The 11,579-nt window shown below is 45.8% G+C and overlaps 1 protein-coding gene across 4 annotated transcripts in view; it reads left to right on the forward strand.

Moving 5' to 3' along the window:
- Positions 1–4,318, forward strand: part of ST3GAL5 (ST3 beta-galactoside alpha-2,3-sialyltransferase 5) — a 47,232-nt gene extending 42,914 nt beyond the window's left edge. For all 4 annotated transcript variants that reach the window (XM_029231687.1, XM_029231688.1, XM_029231690.1 and 1 more), the window contains one exon: positions 3,089–4,318. In XM_029231687.1, coding sequence (XP_029087520.1) covers positions 3,089–3,337 — 249 coding nt within the window. In that variant the 3' untranslated portion in view covers positions 3,338–4,318. The remainder of the gene's footprint in view (positions 1–3,088) is intronic.
- The last annotated feature ends 7,261 nt before the right edge of the window (positions 4,319–11,579 follow it).

The following is an 11,579-nucleotide window of genomic DNA, read 5'->3' on the forward strand; positions in this document are numbered from 1 at the left end:
GTTCCCTTCGCAGTCCGCCGTTTTCCTCCAGGGCTCTGGCCTCTCCGTCCATGGGGAGCCCAGGAGGGCCATGTAGTTTCTGCCCATTGCAGGAACGTGTCCAGAACCCGTGATGTGTTTTGCCTCTCATAGGAGAGCAGCCCTACCCCCGACCAGTGACTGTCAGGTCTCTGATTGGCTTTAGCTGGGCTCTCCCATACAGAGCACATGGGTTCCTCCGGAGTGTGGGCTTACAACTTTTAACCTGTTGGCATCACTTTTAACAAAACAATTTTATAAAAAAGACAACATACTTTGGCAAGATTCTTAAACTAAGTTATAAAGAGGTTTCACTATAAGTGCACTTAGATTTCTGTATCTTTTAAACTGCCCCGTTTCTTTATTAGATTCCATAGTATTTTTTTAAACACAGGCAGATGCTCATTTGTTGGTTTGCAGGTCGATTTTATTTTTAAAATAACCTTTAAAAAATGGACAGATTTAATTACGTGAAATACGAAATTGCTGAATGGCGAAGGGTATCAGAAACAAAGTTAGTGGGGGAAAATTTATCATAGAAATCACAGAATAAATATTCTCAAAGCATTTAGAGATCTTATTAAATCAAAAAGAAAAAGATGAGCCAATAAAGAACTGAGGAAAGGATATGAACAGACATTTCACAGAAGAAATTAGTACAGCCCAGGAATACATGGTAAAATGTTCATCTTCACCAGTAATCGAGTAAAAGCGAATTAGAGCCACAGTGACATTTTTTGCCTGTTTTGTTAGCAGAGATTTAAAAGCTTGATAATGTCCTTGTTTGGCAGGAATGTAGGTCGAATTATAAGTTGGCACTTTTTCCGGAGCGTGGTTTGGCAATACATATATCACTTTAAAATATGAATAGTCTTGGGCTTCCCTGGTGGCACAGTGGTTGAGAGTCCGCCTGCCGATGCAGGGGACACGGGTTCGTGCCCCGGTCCGGGAGGATCCCACATGCCGCGGAGTGGCTGGGCCCGTGAGCCATGGCCGCCGAGCCTGCGCGTCCGGAGCCTGTGCTCAGCAACCGCAGAGGCCGCAACACTGAGAGGCCCGCGTACCGGAAAAAAAAAAATATATATATATGAATAGTCTTTGACCCTGCAATTTGACTCTAAAAATTTTATTAGAAGGAAATCAGAGAAAATCTGCAAGGCTATTCTAGGATGTTCATCGTAGCATTGATAGCAAAGGACTAAAAACAGCCTAAACATTCATCATTAGAGAATTGTTTAAACGTTATGGTATAGTCGATGCAATATCGTGTGACTGTTGAGGATGAAGAAAAACTAATGGATATGAAAACACCTCCACAATGTATTAAGCAAGAAAATCAAGTTACAGAACATTTATTTAATCCCGTTTTTGTTTAAAAACTAAAAATGTATATATAGTTGCATAGGTAAAAGCTTGGAAAGAATCACCAAACTGTGAAGAATGCCCTTCTCTGGAGAGTGAGTCTATAGGAGTCTTTTACATTCTACTTTATAATTTATCATTTGAATTGAATATTTGCTTATTTTTTATCATTGTCAAAATGGTATTCTTCTTTTGGATAAAAACAGTAACTTGGAAGATGGCTTCTGATCTAAAATTGCATCGTCAGAAACTCCCTCATGCATCTGCCCTCCCAGCAGACAGAGAAGAAGCCTGTTGGACAGTGAGGGCTGCTCTTGGGGGACGTGTTCTGGAGATAACGTGCTCTGGGGAGCTTTTGATAGTTTCTGAGTTTCTCTCCATGCATTACCCCTATATACTCCTCCACAGACACTGATGGGTACTCCTAAGGTGCTGTGTGCCGAGCTGGCTGCAGGTGGAGAAGACAGGACACACTGCCTTAGAGTCCTAAGCCCAAACAGGAGGCTGGCTTCTTTAGGGTCAATTTCCCTTGGTTTTTATTTCCGAACATGTAAAATGACTGTTGAGTTCCTTTTTAATAAGGGAGGTTGGCTTTGAGAGGTAGACACGACACACTGGGGAGCAGGAAGCAGTTTTTATCAAATGGCGGGTTCCCTGGATGTTCGCTATTCCCACCTTAATCTCTGAACTCTGAAAGGTTCACTGTTGTTCCAGTTTACAGAAAAGGAGAACTGTTTATGGAAGTCACAGACTCGGCTGAGATGAACCAAGGAGGTATATTTGCACGTGAAAGACGATACAAAAGAATATCAAGTACTAGATGGGCAGCAGTCTCCAAGGAGGGCTTAGGCACTGCAGGGCTTTCTGTATTCCTGTCTGCCGCCCTGTGTGCTGTCTTTACCCAAGTCTGTGAGGGAGATCCAGAGAACCAATTCCAGATTTACAAGTGGCAAGATGTTGGACGTGAAGAGGGAGTGGTGATACAGTCAGAATCCAAAATTTTGGACATCTGGCATTCTAGGCCAAAGTCAGCAAGGGTACATTTTGGAAAAAACAAATGTGAAAGCCCATAATTTGAGGCAAAAAATGTACTTGCCTGAACAGAGAGCGAGCAGAAACTGGCTGAGCTGCAGGACGTGTGAAAATGGCCTGGGGGTGTTATTTGCCAGAAGGACAAGTAGGGGTGAAGTAAGACTGTCTTCACAAGTAAGGGGTGAAGACAGTCTTCACCAACGAGAGCTGAGTCCGCTCTGTTCTCAGGCAGAGGCTGTGCAGGAGCCAGCCAGGACGGGACGGGTTCCCAAACCATGTCCGGAGAAGGGCTGTGGCCACTTGTCCCAGAGCAGACCTTGTAGACGTTTGTCACATGAGAGAGGAAATGGGTTAGTCTTGCTATTATGGTCATTCTGTGCAGGACCGGTGGGTGGAAGTTTTAGAAAGAACACCTTTTAGCTTGGTGCAACAGGACCTGCCAGGCTGCCTCTTGCTTGTGTGTTAAAAAGAATTCACATCACAGACCATGATTTAGAGTCTAGATTCCTGACTTGGATGGCAAGTCAGACTTTAGAATTGGGTGATATTTGAAATTGTGTGATGTATAAAATTGCAGCCCCCAGTGCCACTTTCATCACTTTGCATGGCATGTAGCGTACCTGTAAAGCAGTGACTTGTGCTAAGACCTTTTTTTTTTGTCTTTTCTCCTTTCCAGAACGTCCCCACGATTGGTGTCATTGCCGTTGTCTTAGCCACGCACCTGTGCGATGAAGTCAGTTTGGCAGGCTTTGGCTATGACCTCAGCCAACCCAGAACACCTTTGCATTACTTTGACAATCTCTGTATGGCTGCCATGAACTTTCAGACCATGCACAATGTGACCACAGAGACCGGGTTCCTCCTGAAGCTGGTCAGAGAGGGCGTGGTGAGGGATCTCAGCGGAGGCATCCATTGTGAATTTTGAACCCAGAAAACCTCGCTTGAAAATGCAGTTCTGACCAGGAGGGCTGTTTTTCACAGCCTTCTTGATGCGTCCTGCAAGAACTTTGAAGTGCAGCTGGTGTTTTTTAACTTTTAATTTAAAAAACAGAAACAATACAGAAAGTTCTGCTCTTCCCACTTTTTTTCCCTATTTATTTGAAGCCAGTGTTTTTGCACAAAATTTTGTAAGTTAATTTTGAGAATGGGAAAGACTTTCCAAAGAGAATTGTATGTAATGATGTTTTATTGTATTTTAAGAAAGTTATTTAATTTGTAAAAACTCTGTTCATGTCTACTGCACATAGAATCCCAGGTCACTATATGGAAGAAGGGAGGCGACTCCTTTGATGACAGCCCTGAATGCCTGACTCTGGTTCTCTGTTAGTCTGTTTGGTGGGACAGATGTCGGAAGCACTTCCAGGGTGACGTGCTGGGTAGCTAAACCACTGGGACTGGTTGGGCCATGCTGCTGCATGAGGCCTGGGCCGGTCGGAGAAGTTCACCGTCCCTCTCTGTTGATCTGCCTTCTGCAGGAAGACTTGTAGGAATCAAGCAGGGGAGCTGTCCTGCAGGTCCCAGGTCAAGGAGGGGCACAGAGACATTTTCTGTGTCCTCCGAGTACTGCAACGCTGCCCCAGGCGGACAACTCTTGGATTTCTTGAGAGTTTTTAACTGCCTTCCAAACACTTAAATGTTAATCCAGATTATTCCACTGTCTGTCTGAGGTGGCTTATAAAAATTAGGACAAAACCTCTGTTCTCCAGAGTCGTAGAGGAATAAACTCTTTCCAGGAATAATCATGTTTTCTGAAACACTGAAATGGAGTCTTCCCAGTGTTATAAATTGCCTATTTAAGAAAAAACGTTTTTTTTTTATTTTTGAATGCCTCCTTGGCAGTGTGTACCAGGCAGTGTGCTGGTCAAAAAAAAAAAAAAAAAAAAAAAAAAAACAGAATAAAAGCTTTTGAGGAACTCTTACAGTCTAGTTAATTTGAGTGCTTTTTTTTTTCCACCCCCAGAAAATAAGTTTATAAGTCTAGCTAAAATGTCCTTCTTGGATGCCACTGCTAGGCAGGACCTCACTGCAGATACCTGTGAGGAGGGCTGGGGGATGAAGGGGTCTCCTCCGCTGAATGCTACTGCCGCCCCTCCCCCAATTCTATTTCTCCCACAGCCCCCCGGTGCAGCTCTTGACTCCCAGGCCAGGCCGATGGCTCCCGCATCTGCCGGCTCCTCGGCATATGCGGGGCAAGAAGCCAGGTCATAGCTCTGAATGAGTCCCTTGGATCTCCAGGGTTCTGGGGTCAAGCTCAGAGCAGCCTGCGTAGCAAAATAGGATTTCTCTGGTTTTATGTCTTTTCTTAAAATTTTCTATGGATTCTACTCTGTAAGACACTGTTTAGGAAAAAATGCTTTAAAATTCCTATCTGGGGCTTCCCTGGTGGCGCAGTGGTTGAGAGTCCGCCTGTCGATGCAGGGGACGCGGGTTCATGTCCCAGTCCGGGAGGATCCCACGTGCCGCGGAGCGGCTGGGCCCGTGAGCCATGGCCGCTGAGCCTGCGCGTCCGGAGCCTGTGCTCCGCAACGGGAGAGGCCACAACAGTGAGAGGCCCGCGTACCGCAAAAAAAAAAAAAAAAAAAAAAAAAAAGAAAGAAAATTCCTATCTGTTAAACGGTGAGACTTAGCTCTGAATATTGAGACTCAGGAAAACGGTCTGCAGCTGTCCTGTGTTTCAGGTGAGGCCAGGCCTGCACCACACACCTCCACCCCCTCATTCCTCAGGGGCTACTTAGAGAAGCCCAAATGCTTATTAGAAAAGACAAGAAACAGCCAGGGTCCAACAGTTGGAAAGCTTTCCCGGTGCATCCCTTCACGGGTGCGCGTGGTCTCGTGGTCTCGTTTCCCCTGCCTTGCACAGCTTCTGGGAAGTAGCCCGTCCAGCACTTCCTCAGCTTTCAACAAATACCAGATCTGGCCTCATCCCTCCCCTCCTACTCTGTGTGTCTTTTTTTTTTTTCATTTTTACATTGTTTTGCCCGTGCCTCTCAACGTTTAATTACTGGCAGGCAGTAAGTGCCCTAAGTGAATACAAAGGCATCTTTTTTTCAATGACCTTTCATGTGGTGTCCACCAATCAGAGTTGACCAGAGACCATCTTTGAGAACTTGAAGCACTTCGGCAGTTTTCGTTAGAAGTTGCTTCTTTGCTTCAGGGTTGTGTCTCCGCCTGCTTTTCTGGGAACAGACCTCCAGGTGCCCCAGGGTGTCACAAGGTTGGTCTCCAGTAACTGAGTTTCCTCCATCACACTTTCAACTTTGTTCAGCCTTATAGGCACACATGCTCTTGCGTGGATGTAATCATGGGTTTTGAGGCAACTTGGGATGACTTACACATGTTCTCTACTTTAACATACTTCTCACTAGAACTTTGAGCCACAGAAAATTTCAGTGAGTTTTAGTTTTCTGTTTTTTCCTACAGAGAGCTTTTTCTCTCCAGAAACCTAGGCTGGCCGTAGAAAAATGTTTTGGGGACCAGGATGAGTATCTCTTGATGACGTGTGCCATGTTTCTAGGCAAAGATAAATTGGGATCTTCTGAACAACTTCATTCCTCTAGGTGTTACCTTGTCTTCTTCACTGATACTTTTGTGTCACGGTGGTGGTGGTGTTTTTTTTTTTAATTTCCCAACAATGTACTAATAAGGCATTGGCATGTCTATTCTCACAGATTTGGGGGTGGGGGCGGGTCTCATCTGTGGACCCATTAGTTAAAATAAGTTGTCAAGCCCACTTTTTGGACTGTTTCTGTTGAACTATGACCTCTTGACCGGCAACGGTCAATCTGGTTTGCAGACATGGGCTGATTGTAAAAGAGAACAAGAAGTAGTCACACCCTAGTCTCCCCAGGGCATTAAAGATTTCTGAAACCAAGGACCTCTTTATTTTAACTACATTCTAACTCCAGTGCTTTTGGACTTGATATCAAAGGGATTGTTACATTTGCCTTATTTCTGTCTCAGGAGAATCTTTTAGACCAGCATCATAGGAAGATTTTGAAATGGGATCTATTCTCCTTGGCAGGTTTACAGCATCCAGGTGTGGGTTATTTTTTCTTCCTTTCTTTGGTGCACTTCAGTCAAGCGCGTTGAGAAAGAAGGAAATGACTAGTTCTGTGATTTAGCAGAATTCCCCTTAGAATGAAGTGAGCTTTTAGAATGCTTGTGTAGCAAGCAGGAACTGTGCAACGCTGGGCCTGACTTCCGTTCACGCACATGGTGACAAAATGCTTCTCTCAAACGAAGGACTCTGTGTTGCTGCCCGTGGGACCGACACCGTCTTCCCAGACGCTGACCCTCCCTGAAGGCCGCCCAGATGACCACACCCTCAGCTCTCAGACTAAAGTGCGGACAACAGGGGAAAAGGCCCAGTACATAGCGCACCCCCTGCCCTTCCCTGGAGGGCCAGGCATCCTGGCCCAAACTTGTCTTTTTCTCTTCTTTCCTACATCCCAATGCCATTTTAGCCTGTTTTTGTGTTCACAGAACAAGGTGTTTATCTGTATTTACCTACAACCGACACAACATAAAACTGAAGTAAATTGAAGAGAACCATTCATTCATATGCACATTCAAATTTTGACAAGAGGGCTTCCCTGGTGGCGCAGTGGTTGAGAGTCCGCCTGCCGATGCAGGGGACACGGGTTCGTGCCCCGGTCCGGGAGGATCCCACATGCCGCTGAGCGGCTGGGCCCGTGAGCCATGGCCGCTGAGCCTGTGCGTCCAGAGCCTGTGCTCCGCAACGGGAGAGGCCACAGCAGTGAGTGGCCCCCGTACCGCAAAAAAAAAAAAAAAAAAAATTCTGACAAGAAAGTAGTGCTCCCCAAAAGGAAACCGCAGTCTTTGTAGTTGGACTTTCATTACCCAAATGATTCAATTTGACTAGTTCCCAGTATTAAAGTCCAACCCATTCTGCAGACAGGAAAAGTAGCCACTCAGCGGGGCTGTGGTGAAATGAGAATAAATTACGTGCTGTGAAATTTAGTTATGACTTTTTTAAAAGCAGATTTTTCCAATGAGCTGTGTCAATAAGACATGTCCGAAGAATGACAGGTTTATAAGTTTCCTTCTGTCTGGCAGAAGTGAGATGTCAAGTTTTGCTCTGGTGTCAGGCAGCCATCCAAGATGGGGCAGATGTAGCCATTACGGCCTTTGTGTAGCTGGAAATATTAACAAAGTGAACTTTCAGAAAATGTACAGTAAGAAACTATTCAGGAGATGTGTCATAACAGCAATAACTGTTTGTACACTAAAAACTTGTAACTTCTAAAGGAGCAATGTATTTCCACTCTGTTCTCTGTTACCTGGCTTATACTCTTTTGATTTATCGAAGAAAATCAGTTTCAAGAAAAATGACATTAAAGACAATGACGGAATTCCCTGGTGGTCCAGTGGTTGGGACTCCGCGCTTTCACTCCTGAGGGCACAGGTTCAATCCCTCGTGGGGGAACTAAGATCCCACAAGTCACACAGTGTGGCCAACAAATAATAAATAAATAAATAATAAAATAAATGGTGGACAAAATACTTTCTATGAGGTTTTGTTCTAGAGCTGCTTCCTCTTCCAGTGTGATATTTAGTACAAACAGGAAGACTCAAAAAAAAAAATACGTACACACACACACAGGCTCCAAACAGGCAAAACTATAGATTCCAGTGTAAACCAAAAGTCTTGTCCTAAAGTTAAAAGTTGAGTGGAATGTCCCAGCAGTGGCCTTTCCCCCTCTGTCTCGTCTGTGGCTCATCTATGTCACTTTTCTCTAAATTGACCTAAATTTAAGAACACGGTGTGTACTGTGATCCTGGAGGGTGAGCTGAGGAGAAGTCAGACGGACAGACCCTCTGTTCTCTCACTAACCTCTCCTATTCTCCCGACATCACCACCACTCATGATCTGGAAACAGGACCAGGAATCAGGAAACATCTGGTCGACCTCTTGCTTCACGGCTGAGCATTTAGGGTTCATGCACGCCAGCCTGGCACCTCTCATCTGGAAGGGGTGGGCAGTCTCAGTTCCAATTATACTGTCCAATTAGCTTGTCAAATATCCTGGTTTTGACTTTAAATAGTATAATCACCATACTCATTGCTTTATAGATTTATTCCTAGTGACCTATTTTGTGTTTTTTTAAAGTATTTATGCCAAGACAGTTGGAGTAACTTTCAGAAGGGGTTCTCCTGACCACTTACATCTCAGCCTGAAGCTACTTCAAAGTTGCTCCAGAATTTTCCCCAAACCTTTCTCTATAGAGAGCCAGTCCTGATTTTCTTCCCCTCTCCCTTTTCTCTGCCCACCCCACCCCCTGTTCACATCCTGTACTAAACATTGATTTAGCTTCTCTCCAACTAGAAAGAATCCTTCCTCTTTAGGAAGTTTGCAAAATTAGGCTGACAACTGAGGAGATTCTGGCCTGGAGCTAGGAGCCAGATTTAAAAACCACAGCCTTGTGTCAAAACTTCCTGCAGAAACAAAGGACTATCTAATTTCTATTGTCCAATTTTGAATACTCCTGAAAAAAGTTAACAGGATTTTAAATATCATTTAGCATTGAGATATGAAATAGAAAGAAGAAAAGCTCATTTAGATCATTTTTCATTTCTTCAGGCTTTTTGAAGTCTCTGTGTATGAGCTCCTTTGCATAACAAACTTGGGTTTCAGTAGCCCTGCAGCTGGCCTATGCACTGGGGAAATCCAAAACGTCTATTAACACCCACTGCTACAGCTTTGTTGTAAGAGAGAAAGGAGAGGGAAATATTTTGACATGTTTGTCCTATTGGCCAACAGCCCAAATTTGGTAATGTCCACAGTGACAGCATGGCGGGGCGCTGGTCCACCATCAGCTTTGTGGGTGCCTCCACATTACTGTCATTGTCTGGCTCAAGGGTCTGTTGGCCTCAACTCTGGGAGAGGTCTGACCAGGTGAGAACAAAGGCCGTGCTGATTCCTACCTGCTCCAGATGCAGCCCCACATTCTCCAAAACTTGGAACTGAAACCCTGATTGTTCTATTTTTAAAAGCAGTGAAATATACCAGCTCCTAGAATACAAAAGTGAGACCAACGGCGGGGGCCCCTTCTGCCGGTTCGATTCTGTGGCTCTGGCTAACCGTTCTGTATGGAACACCATTTGTTCAAACGCTGAGAACAGCCGATGGTCTGCCCACGGTTCCAGACAGATGCTCTTGGCTATACGTTAGTACTCAGTGGGCCTGCCCCAAAGATCCTGCCCCGTGACACCTGGTGCTAGCTCCTCGCCTGCTCTGCCAGCATGGTCATCCTTAGTGCGATAGCCTTCCTAGAGCCACGGCTGGACCCTGATGGACAGGCTGCAGACAAAATGGACCCTGTCCTAGTGCCCTGGAGTTCAGTCTAGAGGGGAAAAAACATTAAAGACATGAACATGACAACGCAGGCATTAGAGCACAGGGGAGGGCACTGTAGAGCCAGGAAAGTCAGCCTGAGACCAAGGGGGTAGTTAGAGGAGAGAGGAGGAGTGGGGAAGCAGAGCGAAGAGATTGGTGGAGGTGACACAGCATGACCAGCTTTATCAGAGCAAACCCAAAAGGCAAGTATGCATAGGCTCAGGGTGAAGCTTCTAGAGGCGTGAAGCCCTGCAGGCCAGGCTAAGCTGAATGTCAGGGTAAAAAGCAATCTGGAGCCACCATAGGGTGTTACTGGGAGAGCAACTTGATTCAGTTTATACTGAAACACATCTTTGTGGCTGCAGGTGGAAGGAGAATGGGGGTGGGGCCGATGGGGAACCGGAAACAGAAAGGATGGGAAAACCAAGGAAGGTGATTTCACTGTTGGCAAGACTAAAAAGTGGGTGGTGCTGGAGGGCTGGGCCTGGTGGGCAAGGTGGCCCTACCTCGGCCATGACACCCCTGTATGCTTTGGGGAGAACCACAGTCCCTCTCTGGGCTTCTCATCTGTTAAACAGGAAATGGGGGGGTGGGGTGAGGAGGGCAGCACACATTAATTTCTCTTTAAAAAGAAGAAAACCCCGACACGAAAAGGAGTGGCTGTTAGAATGGGCCACAGCGCCGCCTAGTGTCTTGCGGTGCGTGCGCGGCTCTCAGAGCCCTGGGCTTCCAAGCAGCCCCAAGGGCGGCCTGTGGGACCCACTCCTCTGCGTGTCAGGCCTCTTCTTCGGCTGGGCTAATTCCCTCCTTCCTGCACCATCTCTGACCACTTCTCTTTGGGTTCCCCTTCCTCCTCCCAAGCCTCTGGCCGTAATCCTCTTTTCCCCTTTCCGTTGTAATTTCTCCCTGGAGGGTCATCCACTCCCGTGGGTCACACTTTGATACAGCCTCTCTTTAGTCCACACCCAGGTCTGCAGTGGGGCCTCCCCGTCAAGTCTCCAGAGCCACAGCCCAGCGTGTCCACCTCCTTCAGGACACTGCCTCCTCCCCAGCTAGCCTGGACCTCAGACTCCAAATGCCAAAAATTCCAGGGCTCTTCTGCTGAACGATTCATTTTCTGATAGGCAGAATCTCACAGGTACCATGACCCAGAGTCCTCCAGCTTCAGGTGGAAGGTCAGGTGGATTCTGCCTTTGCAACACCTCTTACATCCAAGTTTGTCCCTTGTTAAGTGGACGGTTTGGGAGAGTGAGGCTCTGGGAGGCAGTGGAGCTCCTATAGACCCTGCAGAGCCCAGCTTGGCCTTGACACTTCCTTGATCTGCTGGTCCCTGCCCACCACAAGTCCTGACTCCTAGACCCGCCATCAGGAAGAAACACTACTTGTGTTTTTTCTTTATGGTACAAATAATACACATCCACTGGAGATACTGATACATTTAAACATGCATGCTGGGACTTCCCTGGTGGTCCAGTGGTTAGTGGCCATTGTTCTAGAAAATGTCCTGCTTGGCTTAGTTTGCATAGAGCGTTGTTCAAGTCATTTATTGTAGAGCATTGTTCAAGTCATTTAGTTCCTTGTTGGCCTTCTGCCCAGTTGTTCTATCCAATGTATATAAAACAAGCCTTAATAAACTTAAAAGGATTGAAATGATGCAAAGAATGTTATCCAATCACAATGCAGTAAAATTAGAACTTAGTCAAAGAAATAAATTAGGGAAATTCACAAGGATGTGGAAATTAAATGACACACAACTGAGTAGCCAAAGAGTCAAAGAAAAAATTTATGAGAAATTAGAAAATACTTTGCA

Source organism: Monodon monoceros, unplaced genomic scaffold (genome assembly GCF_005190385.1).
Source record: "Monodon monoceros isolate NGI ecotype Baffin Bay Population unplaced genomic scaffold, NGI_Narwhal_1 Super_Scaffold_19, whole genome shotgun sequence".
NCBI classification, from domain to species: domain Eukaryota; kingdom Metazoa; phylum Chordata; class Mammalia; order Artiodactyla; family Monodontidae; genus Monodon; species Monodon monoceros.